Genomic DNA, 26364 nt, shown 5'->3' on the forward strand with positions numbered 1-26364 from the left:
GCCCGGCCTTTTTTTTTTTTTTTTTTTTTTTAAGATGAAGTCTCACTATATTGCCAAGGCTAGTCTGGAACTCCTGGGCTCAAAGGATCCACCCACCTTGGCCTCCCAAAATGCTAGGATTACAGGTGTGAGCCACCGTGCCCGGCCTCTGTTTTCTTCATAGCACTTAACACCATCTGCTTTTCCTGTCCATGATTTTGTTTCAATGTCTGTTTCCCTCTTCTGGAATGTAAGCTTCTGAGTGTAATGGAGGAGCAAGGGCTTTGTTCACCAATGTATTTCCAGTGTTAGAACAGTGCCTTGCACACTGTGTGTCTTCAATAAAGATCTGGTCAATAAATCAATTTCTTTAATCCTATACCTCTATTTTATGGATGAGGGAGTTAAGGATCACAAAGGGGAAGTGCCTGGCAAGAAGTCACATAGCTAGTGGTAGTGATGGGACTTGAATTTGGGTCTCCAGCGTCCCAGGCCGGTTCTCCCACTCCACACTATTTTAATCTTTCACAGATTTACCTCTTTCCCTCTCTTCCTTTTTTCCCATACGACTAATAGTCTTTACGGGCTATGCTAAGATGGGCACACCAAGTCATAACAGCTCCAACCTACTCTTCTCCTCCATCAAAGTCCTATCTTACCGTTTGATTTGTTCAACAGTACAGGAATGCCTACTATGTGATGGGATGATGATGCAACACTGAGCAAGACAGAAACAATCCTTGCCTTGGTGGAGATGATATCTACTTCATAGGATTTATAGTGCTTGGCATACAATGCTCATAAAGAAGGGCTGTTATAACTCACTACAAAATAGTGATTTTCCCACTGAAGGTGTAGAGAAGAAGTTACGTGGTTCTCACAGAACAGTCGCTTCCCTGGAGCAACTGACAATTCATTTCTCTCTGTAGCTGCCTTGCCTTGCTCCTGCCTCTACTTCTGGAGGTGGCCTTAGCCCTAGACTGGGCAGAGGACCGGCCCAGTGTACCTACTCTCAGCAGTTCAGTTTCTAGACGCTAAACTTTCCATGGCCCCAGTCCTATGGAATTGGAGTAGCTGATCCTAATCTGGGATGCTGGCTCTGATGTCATGCTATTGTGGGGCCGAAGTGACCATACTGGCCTCTGATGAAAGGCAGCTGTGCTTTACCAGAACTTTATGCTACTTCTTTTTGCTGTGGATAAAAAGGCATTCATTGGCAGTTTCCAAGGATGCTGGGTGACATTTACATCCATGCTGACACTTGAGGTGACACCAGTCAGGTCTCATTTACCAAAAGCATCCTTTTTGGCCTCTGCCTGATCACTTGAGGATGCCCATCCACCCAAGGACAAAGACTCTGCCTTGCCTGCAACTGCAGGAGCCAAACACTTATCATTTAAAGCCCATGGTCACTAGATATTTTTCACCCTTCCTTCAGTGTTTGCCTTTCAATAGTTAGAAAACCTTGACCCCACTGAGAGGCCTAGTGGGAAGGCCTTAGCCACTTGGGGGTGGCAGTGGCTGCAAGGCAAAAGAGCCAATGAGGTTTAGAGTATTGTTTAGGCTGGACTTGGCTGCTCTCCAGCTATGAAAGAAGGTTAAGGTCATTTGGGGGGTGGGGAGGGAGGAGCCTGGGAAAAGAACTACTGGCCACACCCCTGGGTTCTCTGCAGGCTAGGTTCTATTTACTTCTCAAAAGCAAATTACTCACAGCTCACTGGCCAGCAGTTCTCTTGGCCATGGTAACTCCAGTCAGAAACTGGAACCAGGCTAGGCTCTCCCTGCATTGCAGGAGAGCAGATGAAAGGAACCCAGGAAACCGAACTCCTAGGTAATGCTCCACACACAGTCCAGATATGCACTTTCTAGACTAGCAAACGGAGCTCGAGACCCAGAACAAAAATAGCCATTAGCAATATTGCTCACCAAAATTGTAGATATGAAAACTTCCCATTTAACTTTTTCTAGAAGAGTCCTAGGAAGGCATCTTGGTTGACAAAGGTTTTCCTCTCTCAATTGAGAAATACTAATTATTCAAATCCTGTTCCTGACCCAAATATTAACAGCCACACTTAGTCTGATGAACACTTGATTGAAATTCTTAGGACAATTTTACCTTGTGTTAAAGACAATAAAAACAAATCTTGCTTGCTGAGCTCCACAGCTAGATCCCTTACTCCTGGTTGGGTTCTCATCCAGAAATGATGGACATCCAGAAAGACAGGACATTTTAGCTTTGGCATGTTCAAAGTAAACTTTCAGGCAGGGATGACAAGAAAGAAGGTAGTGTGGTATATTAAGAAAAGCATGATCCTTGGAGTCAGGTGGAACTTGCTTGGTGTATGAACTTAGTCTTTCACTTTTCTTAGCCTCTTTCTTCAACTGTAAAATGGGAGCCACATACTGACTTCACAGGCACAGGATTGTTGTAGGATTGTGATGTGTTATGTCCAGAATATAAGTAGGTACACAATAGAAAACTGTTGTTTCTTGTTTCAGATTTCACTTCTAAGTGTCCACAGTAATAGCATTTTTTCTTACTGCTTCTGATTTCTCCTGAGGAACTTGAGGCTTCTCAGTTTCCCTAAGGAAGGGGGTGAACAGAGAACTAGACATTGTGACATTAGTTTCATAAAAGCAACTGCATCTAGCCAACATTGATAGTATCATTCAACTACTAAAGTAGATGCTATGTGCCAGGCTGTATGTTAGCACAGGGATGCACCAAAGAACAAACTAACCCTCCCACCTCCCACAATTTACATTTCAGTGGAAGGTGACAGGTAAGTACAACATATAATAGACCAGATGGTAACAAGTGCCATAGGAAAAATTAGGCAGACAAGGGAAATGTAGTGGGGGGCAGAGATTGCTATTCTAAGTAAGGTGACCAGGAAAAGTCTTACTTACATATTTGGACAAAGACTTGAAGCAGCTGAGGACTTGAGCCATGCAGTTATTTGGTGAGAGTAGAAAGTACAAAGACTCCAAGGTGGAAGCATCTCTGTACAGTGGGGTGAGCAACGGGCAAGACAGATGGTGCAGGAATGGTAGAGGTAAGCTAGATAACTCAGGGCCTTGTAGGCCACTTTGAGTCTGGATTTTTACTTACTCAGAGCCAGAAGCACTGAAGGCATTTTATCTGACTTAGCTTTTATAGGGGTCCTTTTGGTTGTTCTGTTGAGAATAGGTTCAACCAGGCAAAGCAGAAGCAGGGAGGCCAATTTGGAGGTATTTCAAGAATCCAAGATATGACAGTGTCTTGAACTACAGTAGTAGTGTGGGATTGAGGATTATTTTATCAAGAGTGCTAACAGATTGGATGTGGAAGTGAAAGAAGTCAATGATTTTTTTTGGCCAAGTGATAGAATGGAGTTGCCATTTACTGAAAGGAAAACACAAAAAACCAAAACCATGGTAGAAGCAGGTTTCTAGTGGGGGAAGACGGGACATTTAAGCTTTGGCATGTTCAAAGTAAACTTCCAAGCAGGGATGACAAGAAGGTGGCTGAATGCTCTAGTCTGGAGTCAGGGAAAAGAGCCAGTCCAGAGATATTACAAGTGATTAAGTTGGAGGTTGCCTCCAGATAAATGGTTGTCTTATTTTGGACAGATGCCACTATTTAGGGGAGATCTCACACTAAGGGAGGTTTGCAAAAACAGGACTACCTCCTACCCCCCAACAAGGTCAAGTTTTAGTTTGAAAATAAAAAGCTTCACAAAAGTCTTACCAAGATTTAATGTACATTTATTCTTAACACGTGGAACATATAGTATAAAGATTTCATACTGAATAAATGATATTCATTAAGCCAAAAAAGGAAAAAAAGGAGGAATTTACATCAAGTTTTAGCTACATTGTTGAAATACAAATATGCAGATTTTATCACTGAAAAAATCTCAATTGTGTTTCTTCATCAGAACTTCAACTGAACCTAGAACTTTTTCACACCTCGATTAGAAAGAAAACAAAACAAAACAAAAACCCAGAAAAAAATAAACTATAAGTTGATTGGCTGCTGAGACAGCAAGGACTTTTTACAGAGACCTGTACAGCATCGCACCAAGAGGGGCGATGTCTGGCAAGAGATTAAATAGCTGTGTCTCGCTTTGTGCAGGTCACCAACTTGTTAACTCGTCATACTATAAAGGGGTAGCTGGGAGGAGGACCAAACTGTGGGGATCCAAGGGTATGTGCAATGTACAACGTCATATATATACACACGTGGCAGCGCAGCCGCTGCAGCTAAAGGTTAAAACCAGTTCTAAGAGGTGATCTCAGGGTTATTCATACAATCAAGGAGGAGAGAAAGAGGTCAGGGTGTTGTAGGTTCACACATGATACTTTGGGGGAAAAGCCTTTTTTTTTTCTCCTCAACGTTTAACTAAAAACATTTTTAAAAACTACAGCTTGCTGCTGACCCAGCGTTTTCTCTTGTTTCCATGTGAGACATTATTATTACAGTATGTTTACAGTATCAGGTGTACAGTACAGTACATGAAAGGGTCTACACTCTACTGCACAGGCCTCTCCAGTGAACAGGGTCTGTTCACAACTGCGAACTTCTTGGCTCCTGCAAGATTGTGAATGTACAACAATAAACCACACACAGTTCAGCAGTCACCTTTTTTGTCCTTCAGAATTTTTTTTTTTGTATTTTTTTCCTTTTTTTTTTTTTTACCATTAAAAACAGTTATGAAATGTGGCGTCCCGTTGATGCAAGGACTGGGAAAGCCATTTTTATTTTATTTTTTTTTTCCCCAAACTCACTGTAAACAACAGTAACTTTGGTTAAAATAAAAAAAGTCTTCTATGTAGGCAGAGCTTTGTCTTTTCAAAGAGGGTGGGGTGGGGTCCTGAGGGGAGTAAGGTGAGGACAAGGGACAGAAAAGCGTGAGGTGGTGGACGGGGGGAGGGGGAAGGAGGAAAGAGAAACAGGAGAGACTTTTTCCCAAGGGAGAAGCTGGACAGCACAGGGTAAACTGGATTCTGAGGTGGTTTTGCATAAATAAAGGGCAACAGTCAGTTTCTAAGTTCTCCACACACGCACACACACACGGGGGGGAGGTGTCCCACGGCTGTCATGACTGGCCAATCAAAAACAGTACATCACAAATGACTTGTGAAACCAATGAGTTCATCAACGGTGATACCGAGATGTCCAACAGCCGTGATTCGTACAGAGTAAACTCTGAGTGGTTCTCGTCCACCTTGGCCAGGGCAAGCAGCGCGCGGGCAGCCCGCCGCATCATGTCCACACTAGTTGGCTCAAAGGGTGGGTTCTGCATGTGGAGGAGGCTGGCCTGGCTCTGCTGGAACTGCGTGGCGGCAAGGCTGTCCTCTAGGAAGCCCAGGAGGTTGCCGATACTGCCCTTCTGCACTGCAATGGCACGAGCTGCCAGGCTGTCCCCCTGAGCCAGGTTGGCCAGCAGTACCACAGCCATCTCCCGGCACACCGGGTTCTTTCGGTCACTGAGGAAGCGCACCATAGTGCTATACAACTTCTCCAGGCGACTGAAGGGGGGTGTGGCCAGAATCAGGTCCACATTGTTGTCCTGGATGCTGAGTTTGCTGAGGGTTTCCAAGACCAGTCTCTGCGGGGAAAGGACGGCATTGGGGCCCAGGGTGGAAAAGGGGTCCTGGGCTTCAGCTGAAGGGCAAACTGCCCAGTGTAGGAGTCCGTCCAGGACAGGCAGGCAAATGCTCTCAGGGTATGGGGATAGGTCCAACTGCCCCGAGATGTTGGCGAGTGTAACCAAGGTGTTTTCCCGGAGCATCTCCAAGCAGTCCCACCACCACTCCACTTTGTTGCAGCTCACCCCTTGGTCCTGTTCCTCCTCCTTCTCATAAGTTAGTGGTGCCTGCTTCCGTTCTGGGTGCTTGTGGTGCAGCAGGATCAGCTTGCCCAGGATGAGCAGCAGCCCTGGGTGTTTGGACATCTCAAAGTCATTGCCTGGCACAAATGACAGGCTTCGAATGGTATTGGAGACACAGACACAGCGCTTGGCAAGAGAATCCTGCCAGTCCAGAAGGGTACACAGTGGGGTCTCATCCTTACTGTGGGGTTCGTCCTCTAGGATCTTGATGTTCCGGTGGCTCTGTGCTGGACTAATGCCAAATGGAAACTTGCTGCTCTCCTTGATGGCCTCTGAACTCTTAGCTCCATCCTCGGTCAAGGTGCTAGACCGAGTAGACAACATGTCATCCATAGTGGCTGTGATCCGTTTTTCTGGAGGTCCATCAGGCGGGGGTCCCTCCTGGTCTGTTGTCCCTGGCGTACCCTCTGCTGCTGTCACATGCTTCCGGGGGGCTGGTGGGCAGGGTTCATGAGGCCGGGAAGGCAACAGCTCTGTCTTGCTCTCGAAGTGGGTCTGGATATGCTCAGTGGTGTCCCCCCCACCAATCCGCCAGTGCAGCAGGCCACTGTCAAACTCCTGCACACGCCCAAGCTTATCTGAGCAGTCCACCACAAAAGGATCATTCTTCTGTACGATCTTTACTGGAAGCTTGTCAAACTTACTGATCAGCTTCTCCTCACTATTCTCTGAAGCTGGCTTGTCCTTGCCTGAAAAGGCTATCTCCTCATCATTTTCAACTACTTCCTCTTCTTTTTCCTCTTCTAGTTTAGGACCTAGAAGTTCTTCTTCTTCTTCCCCACCCTCCATGGGAGCTGGACTAGACACCTTGCTGAACCTCCCAGGATCCAGTAGCGTTCTCTGTCCTGGGTCACCCACCTCATACTCCTTTAAAATGCCAAAGATCTCAATCAGGCATCGTCGGAAATATTCTACAAGGAGCTCTAGCAACCCTGGGAGCTAAAAAGAGAAAGAACAGGAAATAAATTAAGGGATAAAAGTGGTCAAAGAACAGAATCCTTGACCTGAGAGACCTCCCCAAGTCTTCTGTATCAGCTGGGAGAGGCAGAGTTGCTCCTTTCCCAAAGGTTCTCCACAGAGCAAACTGTTCATCTTAATCTTCTCTATGCCCAACACAAAGTTCTTTCTTCTGCCCAACCTACCTTCGTAAGCCTATCTCCAGGAACACTAGCCAACAGCTTTGCACCTCACCCACCAGGGCCAGTCATCTCTTAGCCTTCTCTTTTCCCAATCAATCTTCTGCTGTTCTTCACCAGGCCAGTTTTCAACCTGGTGGTCACTGCCATTATCTCTTTAAGGACACACTCTCCATCTCACTGCCAAGTGGAACCCAAGCTTAGGCATGGTGACTCAAGCTAAGAGAAGAGAATGCAATGTGGGCAGATGTTCATGGCTCTCTTCTCTAAGCTCCCCAACAGTCCAGGGGGCTGGAACTCCATGGATCTTGCAGCATAAGGAGTGGAATGAGGCTTCAGCTCTCCAAACACTAGTCCAAACTGGTGCTATAGAGACCCAAATTCTACCTTGGATAATATATAGGCCATTTATTTACCTCTAGAAGAAAACACTCCTCTCCAGTCACAATCTTTGGCTGAACAGTAGAGCAGATAGAAAAAAAGTAAGGGCTTTCAAATTAGATCTAGGGGCTGGAAGCAGTGGCTCACACCTGTAATCCCAACACTTTTTTTTTTTTTTTTTTTTTGAGACGAAGTCTCACTGTCATCCAGGCTGCAGTGTAGTAGTCTGATCTCAGCTGGCTGCAGCCTCCGCCTCCTGGGTTCAAGTGATTCTTCTCCTGCCTTAGCCTCCCGAGTAGCTGGGATTACAGGCGCCTGCCACCACATTGGGATAGTGTGTGTGTGTGTGGTGTATGTGTGTGTGTGTGTATATATACATAATTTTTTTTTTTTTTTTTGAGACACAGTCCCGCTCTGTTGGCCAGGCTGGAGTGCAGTGGTGCAATCTCAGCTCACTGCAACCTCTGCCTCCTGGGTTCAAAGTGATTCTCCTCCCAAGTAGCTGGGATTACAGGTGTGCCACCAGGCCCGGCTAATTTTTATATTTTGGTAGATATGGGGTTTTACCATATTGGCCAGGCTGGTCTTGAACTCCTAACCTCAAGTGATCCACCCACCTTGGCCTCCCTCCCAAAGTGTGAGGATTACTGGCGTGAGCCACCGCGCCCAGCCTAATTTCTGTATTTTTAGTAGAGACAGGGTTTCACCATGTTGGCCAAGCTGGTCTCAAACTCCTGACCTCAAGCGATCCTCCTGCCTCGGCCTCCTGAAGTGCTGGGATTACAGGCATGAGCCACTGCACCCAGCTGGTAATCCCAACACTTTGGAAGGTTGAAGTGGGAGAATCACTTGAGCCTAGGAGTTTGAGAACAGCCTGGGCAACATAGTGAGATCGTGCCTCTACAAAAAATAAAGAAGTTAGCTAGGGCCTGGAGCGGTGGCTCACACCTGTAATCCTAGTAGTTTGAGAGGCTGAGGCAGGTGAATCACTTGAGCCCAGGAGTTTGAGATCAGCCTGGGCAACATGGTGAAGCCCCATTTCTCAAAATAATAATAATAATAATAATAATAATAATAATAATAATTATTATTATTATTATTATTAGCTGAGCATGATCATGTTGGCGTGCACCTGTAGTCCTAGCTACTTGGGAAGCTGAGGTGGGAGGATCACCTGAGCCTGGAAGGTCGAGACTGCAGTGAGCTGTGATTGCACCACTGTACTCTAGCTTGAGTAATGGAGACCCTGTCTCAAAATAAATAAATAGCTGGACATGGTGCCATTTGCCTGGAGTCCCAACTACTCAGGAGGCTGAGGCAAGAGGATCGCTTGAGCCCAGAAGTTTGAGGCTGCAGTGAGCCATGAGGGCACTACTACACTCCAGCCTAGGTGCCAGAGTCTCTAAAAAAAAAAAAAAAAAAAAAAAAAATTCTGGCTTTTCCAGGAAGTAGCTGTATAAAATAAAAATTCCTAAACTTTACAGGGTTATTCTGAGGTGTAAATGGGAGATGTCAAATACCTGGCATATGAAAATTGATCTATCAAAATTTTTCCTTTCTCATGGTAGGCAATATTGTGCAATGGAAATAAAATCAGGCTTAGGAATCAGATAGATTCTACTGACAGCTATGTGAACCTCAACAAGGGTAAGACTCTGAGCCTATTTACTCATCCCTAAATGACCATATCTCCTGTCTCTGAGGGCTGTTGCTAGGATGACATGAAACAAAATATTAAGGAGCTGGCACAAAGTAAGAGCACAATAAATGGTAACTATTAATAAGTCAGCTCCTTGATATACAGGTTGGTAGGTATTAAAGATGATCAAAAGAAAAAGAGTAGGATGATGCAGCACAAACTCTTTCCAGCACCTCTACTAGAGTGCACATCCTATGGAGGGTGGGTCTGAACAATTAGCTTTGTAAGAATATTGTTAAACAACCAAATCCCCCATCCACTCTACATCTAAGGACACTGGGATCAACAAAGGCCCCTACTGTTCAGAGAAGAAAGGGAAAAATGGAAACAACGTACTCTACTCACTGATAAAAAGACCACAGATTCAGGCCAGGCCTGGTGGCTCACGCCTGTAATGCTAGCACTTTGGGAGGATTACTTGAACTCAGGAGTTCATGAACCTGGGCAACATAGTGAAACCTTGTCTCTATTAGAAAAAAAAAACAACAACACAAGATTCTTCTAGAAAATGTGGTGTCCCCACTGGCATCAATAGAATATGCATTCTTACTAACACCCCAAAGTGTCTCCCAAATTCCTTTTGAAGTCAATCCTGTGTTAAGGTATCATGTAAACAAATTATTATTGCTCTCAAGATCCTGGGTCCGTGCCCAGAGGCAAAGGAAGCAAAGTACTGGCATGGAAGGTATCTACAAGAGTGAAAGAGAAAGACCATGGTGGCTAAAGATGAGACATTCCCATTGTCTACACTAAGAAGATCTCAAACCATCTCAATCTTCCCCAGGCACTGATACTCACCTGACTGAGATTGAAGGTCATGATGCTGTTGTCATCATATAGCAGGATGTTGATGGTATCTAATGCCCATGTGCTCTCTGCCAGGAGACCAGACTTGAGGGACATCATTACCCGCCATGCCTCCGGGGTTCCTGAAATAAACCTCCATGTCCTCCATCCACCAAGCCCAGGTTGGCTGGAGGCACCCCCAGGGTTGCCCCATCAGTGAGGCTACTCTGAAGATAACACAAGGTAGAAGGCAGTTCCTGTCTGGGAGATGACACACATGAGCCCCTCATGGCTTCTAAGTTGTCTGTCTAGGACATCACTGCATGGCAATGTTTTGAAGGAAAACTTTTAGTTAGCTTATTTCTTCCTTTTCCAAAGTTCTTTGGTTCTATTTTAGTCAATACTGGACCAGATTCAACCTCATCCAGAATATTAAGGTGGAGGGAACAATGGACAAGACGGAAAGGGGCAGATTAGGCAACCGAATGAGGGAGATCTCCTTACCAATGTCTTTCATTGTGAGCCGCCTCCTCTGCTTCAACACAGGCTGTGTGGCTTCAACAGAGCCAGGTGGGAAGGTGATATCCCGCCGAATCATGGGGGGCTGCACGGGGGCAGGTGCTATGTGCGAGGCAGGTACTGGGGGACCTGCCTTCTGCATTTTCATCCCAGAGTGCAGGAATGGAGACTTGCTAGGAGAGGTGCGGTTCTCCATTGGCCGGGGCAGGGGAGCAGGGCTGGATACCTGAGGAATGTGATTCTGCATGCTTGGCGGGGGCTGGTAGTTAGATGGAGGGGGCCTTGTCATGGGGGGCACAGGGGCAGAGGGACCATATGGGGGCTGGCGTGTGCCATGGGAAGGCCATGGGCCTTCATGGTTGGCCCTCTGATCTGTGTGCAGCATTTCATCTGTTCGGTTCACGCCATGATAGGCGGGGCCCTGGGGAGCAGAGCCCGTGCTCTGCCTGTTGGCATAATTATAGGTCATGTCATTACGCCCCTGCCACATGGTGCCTTGCTGAGCAACCTCAGCTGATGCCTGTATGGGGCCGCCCATCATTTGCGGTGGCATGTTTTGCTGGGCATTGGTGCCAGGGGGTGCAGAGACACGGTCTCGGCCAAACTGGAATGGAAATTGGTTCTGGGGGCCGCCTGCTGGTCGGCGCTCAGTAGCAGCGGTGGCAGTGGCAGGATAGGCATTGCCATACTGGTTGTATACATCTTGCTGAGGGGAAGGCTGGGCAGCTTGTTGCTGGCTGGCAGGCTGGGGCTGGGCTGGGGGCAACTGCTGCTGCTGAGGCTGCCCCTGCCCAGTGTTGTATGGCACGCTGTACATCTCCCCTTCGTGCCGCTTGGCAGGAGGGCCATATGTGCCATCCATTGGCCGCTTGTAATTCTAAGGCAGAGACAAGCAGGGGGGAAGTTAATACTCTGCACTCAGGGACATAAAGCCCACAGATGCTGAGATGGCTACAACCAGATGCCTGGTGGCCATAGACTCCAAGGAAACCTGGGAATCACCTTAACAAATTATCTTTTGAAGTTGTTTCCAAAAGCAACCACCACTCTTTCTTCCCCTCCCTTGCTCTAAGTAGAAAAATATGCAAAACCTAATAATCAAAATAAGGTCTATTTCTAGCCCCTTCCAACTCCAAATAGAGAAGAGATTGAGGACTTGGCTCTTCAGGCAGGACTGGCCAGTCAGGTGAGAGAAGAATGCCAAAATATCTAAAGTGAGCTTCTTAGACTTTAACACGTTAGTTTACTAACTAGCTTTCAAGACAAACCTGTGTGCTCGTCCATTCCCAGCTACCCTCCTCACCTGCTGCTGCTGTTGATACATTGTGGTCTGCTGGCTGGGGAAGGGGCTGCCAGAAGGGGTACCTTGGGTGGAGAACTGATTGCCATAGGAATCATGTCTACAGGAGGCAAAGAAACACAGGATCAGGGTGGGCAGTGGCGAAGCCCGAGTCACAGCAGCACCAAGACCAGGCTTTACTCACCGTTGCTGCTGCTGCTGCTGCTGTGGGGGGTAGCGGCTAGGAGAATACATCCCCGAGTCTGGGTTGGAAGGCATGAGATTAGGCTGTGGGGCCCCAGTGCTCATGTTTCCCTCAGGCCCTATTCCAGGCTCCGTCCTAAACAAAATTGAAGAGACAGATTGAGCCCACTATAGCTTCAGGGTGCTGGCGGGTGGACAGGAGCTGGGGTCATGCTTACCTCACTCTGTCATAAGGACCTCCATAGGGATAGTGCTGTCGTGGTCCCATTGCCACATTTCCTAGCCCAGGGCCAGCAGCACGACTGTAGGGGTCACCCATCCCGCCGTTGGGGCCCTGCCCTGAGGACATGAAGGGATCACTCCCTGGAGCTGAGTGTAGAAAGGCAAGTAGTGAACAAACTGGTAAGCTGGCAAAGCTGGTAATATACATTTGTCTGCTCCAAAGACCCAGGCCCTCTTCAAGTTTGATCTCATTGTTTTCCAGACAAGTTCAAAACAGAGATCTAAAGAGGCCCCAACCAGCAAAAGGCATGTACTTGTTAAGGGATGACAAGGTGAGGTCAAGGAGGAGACAAGAAAGGAGGTAGGGATGAAGAAGGGTAGTTAGGGCAGGAAATGCATTATCTCAGAAGATGGCTCCACAAGAACCCTGAGCCACTCTCAAGATTTGCCCCCATTTCACTGGTCCCATCTTTACGAACACAAGTTCAAATAGCAATCAGATCAGTCACCTTTCCTCATGCTGCCATAAGGATCCTTATTTGGCTCATAGGACATGCGCCCCATCATGTCAGAGGTATTCATACTGGGCTGATACCCAGGGTTTGGAGTCATGGAATTCCGCTTCTGGAATGTGGAGTCACTTCCATCATTAAAGGCATCCTGGATCCCAACTGAATTGCTCCTGCTCCAGAGTGAGGAAAACCAATTAAACCACAAATAGACCAATTCCTCCAATATAACACAGGACACGCAGTAGTCACTGGCTGGGAAGGCAGAGGCAAGGACCACCCTTTGGCTGCAAAGAAGTTGCCATGCACTTATCTCCAGCCATCCTCCCAACCATCTGCCCCTGCTCTTGGCCATACCTCATGCCTGGCAATGGGGGGATCTGACTGTGTGGTGTGGATGCTGGAGTTGGTGGCTTTAAGTCTCCTCCTTCTGCCATGGAACTGCTGGTTGACTGAGGAGTCTGGGGCCCCTGCATAGATCCTGATCCCGCTGTGGACAGAGATACAATTTGAGCAGTTTGCTTGGCATGAAAGTGTTTAACTCTCACACAAACACACGAATAACCCAGAATCTCTCTGGGAAAGTTCTTCCTAAGGCCTTTAAAGCCTGATCACCCTTCTTAGCAGAGGATCTACAAGGCCAGGTCATAAAGACGGGAATTTGAGGGTTTTGTAGCTCTTTGTTTTTGTTTTACATGTAGAAAAGAGGAGTGATGTGGCCATGACATCACCATGCTGGTGATTCCTTGAGTCACTGCCAGCTTCCCTGGCTATTTCTTTTCACTCCTCCAAAGGACCTTGTCTAACCTATTAAACCCTGTAATGCTGGTGCATGAGCTCCAGTCAGAGCCTCCCAAATCCTGGGTGGGGAGGGGGTTCCAAATCTGGGATGTATTTTAGGAGTCTAGGAGGTCCTGTTCTGAAGCATCCAGCTTGGTGTCATCCCTCAAGTTCAAATGTTCTTCTAAGCTGATGAGTACAAAACTACTAGTAATTAATGTTTCCAATAGTTACCATTCCTGGCAGTAGATATCCCACTGCTGAGGCCTCCCTAGCTGATGAGTCATCTCAGGCACTCATTACACCCTCAGAGGTCAACACCAGGGCACATGTGTTTATATCCACCTTTCAGGCACCCTGGTCTTCTCCCCTCTCTAGGCTCGCCCTAGGCCTCAGCCTTCTTTCAGAAAGGAGGGTGGGCAGAGGCACTCCCATTAGGGAGTTCCATTCATATCCCTTCCCCACTCCCTCCTTCCCATTCATTACCATCTCAGCTCCCTGGGGAATTCAGGGCTCTAGTCTGAGCTGCATTCTAAGGTGCTGACATCAACGGGCCAAAGCTCCCAGATAGCCCTGTCTCGCTGCCATTTGTCAGTTCCCCCAACTCCTCCTGTGCCCCTCCCATTCACCACTTTACAAACATTTGGCAAGTTGCCAGCTGCACAACAAAAATTAAAATTTTAAGGGCTGCTGCAGAGTACCTCCCAAGGGAGTTTCCACTGCCCACTCTCTAGTCAGCCAAACTATTAAGCCCTGTGGTAGGGCAAGGCAGAGCACAGATCCTTGGCATATCCTATTGGAGGCAGGTACCACTGAATATGAGGCCAGGGCAACAGGCCCTCTCAGCCTTGGTGGGGCCGCTGACCCCATCCTTACCAGGAGAGGGAGGCTGGATCTTGGGCTGCGACTTCTTGGAATCAGCAGCTGCAAAGATGTCTGGGGGAGGGTCTTCTCCCCGTTCAATCTTGCATTCAAAGGCATAGAGACACTGGATATACTGCTTTTTCAAGGAGCTGGCAGCACTGCTTGATGTGCCCACATTGAGGTTGGTTGCAAGTTCCCGCCATTTTTTGTTCTTGTTGACCTGTATAATCAAACCAAAAGAGTCGGGATATATCTCCCGCCTGGTTTTCTGCCCGTAAGTCCCAAGCCCCATCAGGCTGAAAGGTATTCATCTTTGTAAAATCACAGTTCTTAGGTAATTTTAAAAGTTAAACTTGCAGCTGGCTTCGTTTTACCCCCAAGATGTTCCACTGCAACTATCAGACTACGCTTATGCAAAACAGGGCAAATTTCACATTACTACTGGAACAGAACTCAGAGTCCAGTTTTTTAGTACACTGCTGAAAAATGGTGTACAAATCATCTGCATATCTAAATACTTTTTTTTTTTTTTTTTTTTGAGACAGAAAAAATAAATCTCGCTCTGTCGCCTAGGCTAGAATGCAGTGGTGCGATCTCAGCTCACTGCAACCTCTGCCTCCCGGGCTCAAGAGATTCTCTTATCTCAGCCTCCCCAGTAGCTGGGATTACAGGCGTGCACCACCACTTCTGGCTAATTTTTGTATTTTTAGTGGAGATGGGGTTTCACCATGTTGGCCAGGCTGGTCTCAAACTCCTGGCTTCAAGTCATCTACTCACCTCAGCCTCCTAAAGTGCTGGGATTACAGGCATGAGCCACTGTGCCTGGCCCTAAATCCTATTTTAAATGCACTAATAAAAACTAACATTTTACAAAATGGAGACTCGTGATAGTATCAATGACCACCTGCTTGACTTGCTTTGTCAAACTGGGAATTTACACATCTGATTTTTTTCCTGGAATGGTGCTCCCTGCAAACTTGACATTCTTGTGCCACTGCTCCCCTAACATATCTCACTGACAAATAACCACAGATCCCTTTCCCTTACCAGTCACTGTCCTGATGGTCCAGGTGTTCAGGGTCTTATTTATTTATTTATTTAGAGACAGAGTCTCACTTTGTCACCTAGGCTGGAGTGTAGTGGCGCCATTTCTGCTCACTGCAACCTCCTCCTCCTGGATTCAAGTGATTCTCCTGCCTCAGTCTGTGAAGCAGTGGGACTACAGGCACCCGCCACCACGCCCCACTAATTTTTATATTTTTAGTAGAGACAAGGTTTGGCCATGTTGGCCAGGCTGGTCTCAGACCTCAGATGATCCGCCCGTCTCAGCCTCCCAAAGTGCTGGGATTATAGGTGTGAGTCACTGTGCCTGGCCCAGGGCCTTATTATGACTTTTTTTTTTTTTTTTGAGACGGAGTCTCGCTTTGTCGCCTAGGATGGAGTGCAGTGGCACGATCTCGGCTCACTGCAAGCTCCGCCTCCTGGGTTCATGCCATTCTCCTGCCTCAGCCTCCGAGTAGCTGGGACTACAGACGCCCGCCACCACGCCCGGCTCATTTTTTGTATTTTTAGTAGAGACGGGGTTTCACCATGTTAGCCAGGATGGTCTCTATCTCCTGACCTCGAGATCCACCCGCCTCGGCCTCCCAAAGTGCTGGGATTACAGGCTTGAGCCACCGCGCCCGGCCTTATTATGACTTTTGTATCTCCCCAGCAGCCAGCCTACAGTTCTGCCTCCTTCCCTCAGCTTCAGGGCACACTGACCAAGCCCATTCCCCAGATGCTCCCTACAATTAGTCTTTCTGCTCTAGATGGACAGGTCTCCTTCTTCATGTATTCTTACGCTTATTCATCTACCATATGGTAAACCTGTTCCCCCAAGGCCTGAGAACAAGGTTTTTCCAGTCCCTATACACAAAGGAAGTTCAGTAAGTCGTAACGTCTGCTGATACGGTACCCATGACACTAGAGAAGAGTTTCAACAGGCACAGAGGGGGACAACCTCGATGGGGCAGAGGTGATTAGGAATACTTCTTAAAAGTGGGTAACACCTGAGCTAAATAAGTCTTCATGGTTGGAGATGGCCTTGGTGGGAAATATACAGACTCTCTCCCATCTCCGTGGCATCTAGGCCAGTCTACTGGATTGGCCACTCTTCCACCTAAACCCTACTAATCCTTTAGATAAGCTCAAGATGCAGCTTTGCTTTCTTGGAGCCTTCACAAACTAACTTATAAAAAGCACTCTTTTGCCCCTGAATTATCACTGTCTTATAAAAGTTCAATTACAAGGCATTTTAAAGGTTTGCATCCTTTTGCAATCTGGAAGACAGACTCAGACATCAGAATTCTCTCTGTATCTCATCCTAGGTTCAGTGAACCCTGAAGCTCACCCAATCAGAAGTGAGCGAAACCTAACCAAAGCTCCCCTTCCCTATAGGCAGGGAAGACTTGACTATGAGATCTGAGTATCAGGGAGAACGGCAGGAATATGCATGGAGTCACCTCAAAAGCCTTCCATGGCTTTGCTTCTCATGCCAGTTATGTGGCAGTATGCACGTGTCTTGTTTTGTTTTGTTTTCCTTTGTGGGGGAGGGGAATAAAGCCTGAAGGGAGAAGGAATTCATAACTGACTGTTGGCTGGCTTCATTCCAATCACTTTCTTTTCTGCTGGTGACAGCTGTTTTCCTCTTCTGATTTAGAAGGTCTGGAATAAGTCCCTCCCTGCCACGCCTCCCCGAGCTCAGCCACAAACTGATCCAACAGCAGGCTTCTGGTCTGGTGACTACAGAACACACACAGGAGGAAAGTCTGCAAGGCACAGTCTGCTGTCTGTCTGTGCTGCCTCACCTGTTTGCCTCCTGGGCTGAGTCTACAAAATAGTAAGGTATCAGAGTAGGCGCAAGCTCTGGGTGGTGTCTAATTCAGGTTTTCATTTAAGTTTCCCATACAGAAAAACTAAACACATCATTTCCTACTACTTCTTCCTTTATAATAAACTATTTCTACTAAACAGTTCCTGAAATCCTATCTCTACTGGGAAGATTCCAGGAATGGAAAGATCTACTTATACTCTGGCTGCCTCTGTACCATCTTGCAGGCCGATTTATGTGGCAGAAACCTTGCTGAAAGTCAAGGTTATTTCTAATTTTTGATAGTCTAGTGAGTTATATACTGTTACATAGTGTTTGTATTTTACAAATAAGAAAATTAAGGTTCAGAGTGGTTACACACCTTAAGGTCATATATGTTGTAAGTGGGTAAGAAGGGATTCAAAACCAGGTCCATCTCTCCAAATCCTGTTTTTGCTACTATGCCAAACTGCCTCCCATGGAATCAGAATGCCCACAGACTTTCCCTAGCTTTGCATCTCAGTGGGACTCTAGATACATGGTAAACTTACTGCTAATACCTCATACTACCAGGGAGGTCTCTGCTTCCTGCCTTATCTTCTGGGAAACCTGTGCTCCCTGGTCTATCAATATTATCAATATTCAACTCAGAGAGCAGAAGAGGATGATGTCCCTGTGGGATGCATGGTACCACGTGAAGCCAGTGAGTACCTAGAAAGGGGTTTGTGGAAACCACAGGGGCAGTCAAGTGTCAGGCACCCACTCACCTGAGTCAATCCACCAATCTCCTTCACAGACACATAGAGGCGATAGAGGTCCAGAGGTTTCCTACCCACAGCAGGCAGATTTGTCATGCCCATGGCCTTCTCCTCAGTGAAGGCCAGATAACGGTCCACCCACATCTTCCTCTCAGGCTCACCACCCAGCTCATACAACTTGGTGATCTTCTCATTGGTTGTAGTAGAAGAACTGGATTTCTGGAAGGTTCAGGTCAAAATTCATAGGAATGGGTCAGATTCAAAGCCTATGCTAAGGGTCTCAGAAGTCTCTTGACTGGAGCACTGTTAAAGCTTCTTACTCTGGGGTGGTCACTAACACCTGCCCTGCCTTCACAAGGTTGAGGGCCAAAAAAGAACCAAATTTTTTTTCCTATAAAGGAAGGAAGCTAACACTGAATATATGTTATGTACTGGGTGGGATGCTAGGGATGCCTTTATATATTAGGTATTATAAAATTATCCCCATTTTTAAAGATAAGGAAGCAGGCACCAGGAGGCAAAGCGTAAGATCTCACAGCTTTTAAGTGGCAGACTGAGGATCAAATCCTTGTCCATCTGACATCAAAGCCACTACTACTCCCATACTACTACCCAGGAGCCTGAACATACTTAGGTACTATGTTTTAGATAAATCGAAAAACTCACAACATGATCTTGAGGCAATGGGATGGACTAAAATGAAAAGAAACTCTTTGCCTCTTCTAAAGAAAGGAAGGGTTTCCCACCTGGTTGAAGGGCTTTGGATATCATCCTGTCCAAGACAGGAGGATGGTCAAAAGGGCTGAGAGCTAGAGGTGAAGACTCACAGGAGGTAACAGCTATGATTTTTATTTTCCCTACATATATAGATAGGGAAAGTGAGGTATGACCAAAGACAGAAATATTTCAAATGACCCAAATGCTGAGTAGGACCCATTACTACTGCACAGCCTAACAGCACACCCAGGACCAACCTAAGGGAAGCCAAGGACTCAAGCCTCATGTGCCTTATCTCCTTCTTTACAGAACACAGGGTACCATTCCTGCTGCCACGAGTAAGGTTCAGGAAGAGAAGAGCAACTAGTTGCCCATGGCACACCCCATCTATCAATGCTTGAGGACAGGAGGCACGGTTTCACAGAGGGCACCAGCCAAACAGTACAGAGAGTTTGATGCTGCAGGGTCTGCCATTTCCCCCATAACAAACAGCTGTGAGAATATTATGTTATTTACCAGGATCCCTTAGACCAACCCAGACCCAACTCACTGAGCTATTATTCTGAGACCCTTCATGATAAGAGAAGGCAACAGCAGCTTTTTCAGAAACTATCTAGTCCGGTGTCATAAAAGGCTGGGATCTTGTCTCTCTCTTTTCTTTTTCCTTCCTATCACTGAAAAAGGACACAAAATTGAAAGAGACAAGACAAAAATTGCTACCTTGGATTTGGATTCTGTCTTGGGTGTCCCGTCTGCCTTGTTGTTCATTTTGGTGGCTGGAGTTAACTTGACATCCCCAAGGCCCATCATCTCTGGGCTGGCTGCCATCCCTGTAAAAGAGAAAAAAATTCTCAAGACCAGTAAGTTTAGCTGTGATGTGACTCTTGAAGAAATCTCTAGTGAGAATGACTAGCACTTACCTGCAGAATTGTTGGCCATGGTTCCACCCATGGAATATGGGGGTCCCTGAGGGTTGATCATGCCAGCCATACTATTAATCCCTTGTCCATAAGGAGGTCCAGTTCCCATCATGCCCCCTTGATTCATATTGGGGTAGCCTGGCGGCCTAAGGAAGAAGATAGAAAGTGAGAGAGACTAAGGTTAGACTCTAGGCTTTTAGATTTGAACTTGAGCCAAATAGTGCTGTGTGATCATCTAGTTAGGATTAAAAGGAAAACACTGATGGGTCCCCAAAACTAGAACTATGCAACATCCGGATATTATTTTTCTTTATTTTCTTGAGATAGGGTATTGCTCTGGCACCCTGGCTGGAGTGCAGTGGTGTGATCATAGCTTTCTGCAGCCTTAAACTCCTGAGCTCAAACGATCTGCCTTCTTCAGCCTCCTGAGTGCCTAAGACTATGAGGCATGCACCACCATGTCCAGCTAACACCCAGATTTTCTTATCTTCTACATCCCACAAAAGATATTAAAAGAGTTCAAGTTCTGGATAGCAACAACAGTTTATTTAATTTTTTTTTTTTTTTTTTTTGAGACAGTCTTGCTCTGTTGCCCAGGCTGGAGCGCAGTGGCGTGATCTCGGCTCGCTGCAAGCTCCGCCTCCCAGGTTCATGCCATTCTCCTGCCTCAGCCTCCCAAGTAGCTGGGACTACAGGCACCCGCCACCATGCCAGGCTAATTTTTTGTACTTTTAGTAGAGACAGAGTTTCCCTGTATTAGCCAGGATGGTCTCAATGTCCTGTCCTCGTGATCCGCCTGCCTTGGCCTCCCAAAGTGCTGGGATTATAAGGGTGAGCCACCATGCCCAGCCAATTTTTTTTTTTTTTTTTTAGATGGGAGTTTCATTCTTGTTGCCCAGGCTGGAGTGCAATGGTGCGATCTCGGCTCACTGCAACCTGCAACCTCCACCTCCCAGGTACAAGCGATTCTCCTGCCTCAGCCTCCCAAGTAGCTGGGATTACAGGTGCCCACCACCATGCCTGGCTAATTTTTTGTATTTTTAGTAGAGATGGGGTTTCGCCATGCTGGGCAGGCTGGTCTTGAACTCCTGACCTCAGGTCATCCACCTGCCTCGGTACCCCAAAGTGCTAGGATAACAGGAGTGAGCCACTGCACCCAGCCACAATAGCTGAATTTCAAAGGGTACAATTCTTTGAAGCAGAGCCCTGCTGTGTCTTTTAAGCACTGCCTTCCTCAAAGCCACCTCCAAAGTCAAGTTGTATTTCCATTTAAGGGCCCTCTCTGTGGCAAAAGACATAGATGAAATGCCGAACTGTACCACTTTTTGTCATGCTAAATTCTGGACTGGAACCCTCAGCATATCACCCAGAGGTGGCTTTGCATTATTTCTTGATGGGCTAATGCAAACTTTGCACTTCCATCTTTCTGAAGTTCTACCAAATCCACCTCTTTGTAGTCAATCACCCTATTTTACCTTGGTTCATCAACAACTCAGTAAGATTTAATGGCCAAAGAAGTCGTTAAACCTAATCACATGAGCCTTCTGCACTCTAGCACCAGAGTCAACACATAGGACCACATAAAACAGTAAGAGAAATGGCAAACTACAAGCTTACCATTTGCTATTTCTAACACCAAAGATCCAAGACATATGTATCATTAAGAATCCTTTTGGAAACCAAAATGTTGACTGACAGAAGTTAAACCACCTACTCTGAACACTTATTTTGCAAATCAAAATAAGCTGTCTTTAGCCCTGGCAACATAGTGAGACCCCATATCTATTTAAAAAAAAAAAAAAAAAGAGGCTGGGCATGGTGGATCATGCCTAGCACTTTGGGAGGCCAAGGCAGGCAGCTCGCTTGAGGTCAGGAGTTCGAGACCAGCCTGGCTAACATGGTGAAACCCAGTATCTACTGAAAATATAAAAATTAACAGGGCATGGTGGCAGGTGCCTGTAATCCCAGCTACTCAGGAGGCTGAGGCAGGAGAATCGCTTGAACTGGGAAGCAGAGGTTGCAGTGAGCTGAAAGTGCACCACTGCACTCCAGCTTGGGCAACAGAGTGAGACTCTGTCTCAAAATAAGTAAATACATAAATAAAAATAAAAAATAAAATTAGCCGTGTGTGATGGTGTGTGCCTGTAGTCCCAACTACTCAGAAGGCTGAGGTGGGAGGATCACTTAAGCCTGGGAGGTCAAGGCTGCAGTGAACTGTGGTCATGTCACTGCAATTCAGTCTGGGGAACAGAGCAAGGCCCTGTCTCAAAAGATCCCAAAACAAAACAAAACACTCCACAAAAACCTTTTTTCTTTTCTTCTCTTTTTTTTTTTTTCAGTCTCATTCTGTCGCCCAGGCTGGAGTGCAGTGGCACAATCTCGGCTCACTGCAACCTCTGCCTCCTGGGTTCAAGCGATTCTCCTGCCTCAGCCTCCTGAGTAGATGGGATCACAGGCGTGCACCACCACGCCCGGCTAATTTTGTATTTTCAGTATAGACAGGGTTTCACCATATAGGTCAGGCTGGTCTCAAACTTCTGACCTCATGATCTGCCTGCCTTGGCCTCCCACAGTGCTAGGATTACAGGCGTGAGCTACCACGCCTGGCCAAAACCCTGTCTTTTATAAAGCTCTTTACATATGATGTTTAGTCATGTGAAATTTCAGACCCATCTAAGACATGTAAGAATTAACACTTCATACATACACACCCATTTTCCCCCCCGATTTAGGTCCAGAAGTATCTCAATAATCTGAGTGGGTCTACAATACATTTTCTAGAACTGACACCCTCTCCACTTCCCAGGCCTTACCTGTTTTGGATAGAGTTGGCAGCAACATGCATGGCGACAGCAGTTTCTTGGGTTTTCCGGTTCATGCCCCCTGGTGGAGGACACATCCCTGACCCAACCTGAGGTGGCATATTGGCCATGTTAGGGCCATAAGGCCGGTTGCCCATGGAGGCGTGACTCATCCTCCCTGGAGGGAGTGTGCCATAAGGTGGGATGCCAGGCTGTCCATGCATCTGACCTCCGGCACCCATGGGGTTTATGCCTCCAGCCATGCCTGCACTGGGGTAGTTGGCATTGGGCAAGGCATTATAGTTTGGCTGTCTGGGGTAGCCACCTGAGAGGGGAGGAAGAGAAGACAGAGACTTGGTTAGTGACTCACCAGCAAGTCTAGTATCTCTCAACTCTAGAACACCAAACAATGTCATTCAATATTTTGGTTAGGAAAGAGACCAACTTCATGGTAGCCTTCATCTGCATGAGAAAAAGTGGGGGGTGCCAGAAGCATGTAAAGGCAGGTCAGTTATCCCCTCCATCTTAAAGGCAGCACAGAGCAAGGCTGGCTTTGCTGCCACACAGGCACTTCAACTTCCAAAAGAAGATAACTTTCTTTTTATCTCTATGCTCTGTGTAAGATACTCAACTTTTGATCTGCCTAGGGTTGCAATTTTGAGCAAAGATCTATTCCATTATGACTTATTCATTAAAAATAATTTTAAAAAAGTAATAACCAATAGCTACCATGTATTAATTGTCTGTGCTCAATGGTGGAGTAAACACCTTATCTCCATTTTTACAAACGAAACAGAGGCTCAGTGAAATTGAAAGACTTTCTCACGGTGACAGAGTAAGTGGAGACAAATGGAATCTTTCCTTGCCCTTCTTCAAGGGCCTGGCCTGGGTGGATTTAAGGCAAAGGACAGTCCTTCTCTCACAAGGTTACAAGCTAGATGGCAACATATCAGACAAGGAACTGTTTTCTCCTCTCACCCCTATCTACTCCTAACTGGGTAGTATACTGACCTTGTGGGCCATACTGACCCCCCTGGGGACCATAGCTCCCCATGGAGTTCTGCTGGTAGGAGCCCATGCCTGTGTGTATCTGTCCTCCGGAAGGCTGACGCGGAGATAAGGCTGAGCCGGGCTGGGGGGAACTGTACTGGGGCATCTGGGGGTTCCTCTGCATATAACCTATTTGTAGGTAGAATCCATATAGTTATTAGCTTTATACAATGCGAACTTTATACATGGCTCTCCCTCCTTATCCTGGGACTTTACCAGCTACATTTTCTTTAGCAGCTACTTGCACGGAGTCTCTATCTGATTTTCTATATAGTGGTATGTCATTTTAGGCACCTTCAGAGTGACATAAGCCATTAACCAGGGCATGCCAACTGTTCCTGCTAAATGGAGGTTTGAAAAGACAAAGAGGAATGACAAAAACCAAAATGAATGACTTAATAAGTGAAGACCAAATGTTGAGTCTTCAGCAACTGCCGACCACGAGGCAAAATGTAAGGGGGCAACCATCAAAACAGAGACAAGTACTGAGAAATGGAGACACTAACATGGCCAAGCCCACTCTAACTTCACAATTTGCTGCTGGGTCTCAGTACAAAGAAGTAGTTAAGTGTTTGAGATTATATATCTGCTAATTACCCTGATCTGATCACTATATGTTATATCTATTGAAACATCACTATGTTTCCCATAAATAAGTACAATTATCATGTCAACTTTTAAATATAAAAACAATTTGCTGCAGGGATTGTCCTAAGCTTCATGGTCAAACAGCTCTCTAAAAGCTACTGCATAGGGCACTCAAATGTCTGCCCTAGCTCCCTGCCCCTCCCCAACACCCAGGCTCTCACCTCGATCTTGGGCAATGCTTGATTGGTTCATGGAAGGATGCATGATGCTGTCCGACTGGCCACTGGGTGGCCGAGGTGGCATCTGGTTGCCTGCTCCAGACAAAGAACAACATAAGAATATCATGGCTAAGCCTGGGAATTCTAGCTAGGTAGTCAATTCAGAGCTAGAAATGGCTCATGGAGAGGCCAAGTACCTCCCAGTATCACACACAAAGAGATCCAGCCAACAGGTTCCAATCTCCCTTCTCCAAATGCTAAGGGGAAAACTATGCAGGCATGAGCCAGAGATGCTTTCTCTGCCAGGGGAAGACTAGGACTCCTTAATATTACTGGGGGCAGTCACCTTTCCCTCTCCCTAAAGCCCAGCACTTGAGGGTACCTGGCACTGCAGCAGGCGAGAGTGGTCCTGAGCGAGACTGAGCAACACTGGCGGGAGAGCCAACAGGGGACGGGGAGGGGCCTCGGATGCCAGGCAGGTGAGGGGAAGTATGAGGAGAAAAAGGAGACTGAGCTGGATTACTCTGCTCTCCTTGGCTGCTGGAAATCCCTGATGTGCTCACTCCAGGACTCAGAGCTCCTTCTGTCCCCATGGGGAGGTCATCTATTGAACCAGATAGATCCTAGAACACATACATAAGAACATGGATTAGTAATATTAGGCAGAAAGATTCTACTATCAATAATCCTACTACTTGCTTAGCATTTTCCTTAAATAATCAAGAGCAAATACATCACACACGTTCTTTAGTGATGATACTATTTTTTTTGAGACAGAGTTTCATTCTTGTTGCCCAGGCTGGAGTGCAATGCTGTGTCTCGGCTCATCGCAACCTCCGCCTCCCAGGTCCAAGTGGTTTTCCTGCCTCAGCCTCCTGAGTGGCTAGGATTACAGGCATGTGCCACCATGCCCGGCTAAATTTTTTGTATTTTTAGTAGAGACGGGTTTTCTCCATGTTGGTCAGGCTGGTCTCGAACTCCCGACCGCAGGAGGCCCTCCTTGGCCTCCCAAAGTGCTGAGATTATAGGCGTGAGCCATCGCGCCCGGCCCTAGTCATAATACTGTAATTTACGTATGGTAAACTCTGTTAAGGACCAGGTGGAATATATATTAGACCTTGGTGGGCCATAAAGCCTCCTTCAAAACTATTCAACTCTGACACTATAGTGCAATAGTAGTGAGACAATATACAAACAATGGTGTGACGAGTTTTGATGATTCCTTTTCTATCCTTCTATCCCCTCAGAAGCAGATCTAGCACTTTCATCTTCTTTCCCAGTCTTAACTTCTATAGTTATAAGAAAGCAACTACTTCAGTGAGGCTTTAGTTCTTTTCTAATAGCAAAACTTTACAAAATGCTGCCAGGATGGCACCAGGAGCTACAAGAGAATGTTAACAAGTTTGGGAAACATTTATAGATCCCCTCTCCTTCTATTATATAATTAGAATGATGATTATTATTATAGATTATCATAGCCTCCATTTGCCAAGGACTCACTCCAAGTCACCATACTTTATAACATAAGGGGTGGGAGGTAAGAAAGAGATACATTGGATGAGAAAGGCAATTTCTTAACCGCCAAGAAGGTCTGGGACTATACTCCTAACACCTGGTCTATAACAGTAATCAACAAATGTTTGCCAATTGAACAAATTCTGTTTTTTCCCAGCTTTTATGTTTTTCAGTGAGAACTTGGTATTTATTTGTAGGCTTTGCTTGTCTTGAATTAATCAATAAAGAGTTCACTCTAGGTCAACAAACTCCAGTAGCAAACAGGAGCTCAATATGAAAAATATTCACCTAAGAAAATGTACCCTAACTCCATCCCCTGCCCCATGTTCATTCTCTAGCTAGCAACATTACTTCAGGCTGGGAACTAACTGTAATTGAAGAAAGGATGAAAACCCTGATACTTAAATGGTAAACAAAAGAGTTCTCTTAAACACACTGGGCCACATGCAGTGGCTCATGTCTGCAGCCCCAGCCTTTTGGGAGGCTGAGGCAGGCAGATCACTTGAGCCCAGGAGTTCGAGACCAGCCTGGGCAACATGGCGAAACCCTGTCTCTACTAAAAATACCCCAAAAAATAAGCCAGGTGTCGTGGTGTGCAGCTGTAGTCCCAGCTACTTGGGAGGCTGAGGTGGGATAATCACTTAAGCCGGTGAGGAGGAGGCTATAGGGAGCCAAGATTGTACCACTGCACTCCAGCATAGGTAACAGAGCA

At 46.5% G+C, this 26364-nt stretch overlaps 1 protein-coding gene across 2 annotated transcripts in view; it reads right to left on the reverse strand.

Moving 5' to 3' along the window:
• Positions 1 to 4338: 4338 nt before the first annotated feature.
• ARID1A (AT-rich interaction domain 1A) overlaps positions 4339 to 26364 on the reverse strand; it is an 86039-nt gene continuing 64013 nt past the window's right edge. The window contains exons 5-20 of one of the 2 annotated variants that reach the window (XM_023219540.3): positions 24520 to 24760; positions 24141 to 24230; positions 23293 to 23460; positions 22294 to 22606; positions 19481 to 19626; positions 19281 to 19390; positions 17853 to 18062; positions 14247 to 14454; positions 12948 to 13080; positions 12591 to 12766; positions 12078 to 12228; positions 11861 to 11995; positions 11680 to 11776; positions 10362 to 11253; positions 9870 to 10000; positions 4339 to 6794 (exon numbers count right to left, since the gene is read on the reverse strand). In XM_023219540.3, coding sequence (XP_023075308.2) covers positions 5061 to 6794; positions 9870 to 10000; positions 10362 to 11253; positions 11680 to 11776; positions 11861 to 11995; positions 12078 to 12228; positions 12591 to 12766; positions 12948 to 13080; positions 14247 to 14454; positions 17853 to 18062; positions 19281 to 19390; positions 19481 to 19626; positions 22294 to 22606; positions 23293 to 23460; positions 24141 to 24230; positions 24520 to 24760 — 4935 coding nt within the window. In that variant the 3' untranslated portion in view covers positions 4339 to 5060. The remainder of the gene's footprint in view (positions 6795 to 9869; positions 10001 to 10361; positions 11254 to 11679; positions 11777 to 11860; positions 11996 to 12077; positions 12229 to 12590; positions 12767 to 12947; positions 13081 to 14246; positions 14455 to 17852; positions 18063 to 19280; positions 19391 to 19480; positions 19627 to 22293; positions 22607 to 23292; positions 23461 to 24140; positions 24231 to 24519; positions 24761 to 26364) is intronic. The other variant, XM_023219541.3, reaches the window with a different exon arrangement.

Source organism: Piliocolobus tephrosceles, chromosome 1 (genome assembly GCF_002776525.5).
Source record: "Piliocolobus tephrosceles isolate RC106 chromosome 1, ASM277652v3, whole genome shotgun sequence".
NCBI classification, from domain to species: Eukaryota; Metazoa; Chordata; class Mammalia; order Primates; family Cercopithecidae; genus Piliocolobus; species Piliocolobus tephrosceles.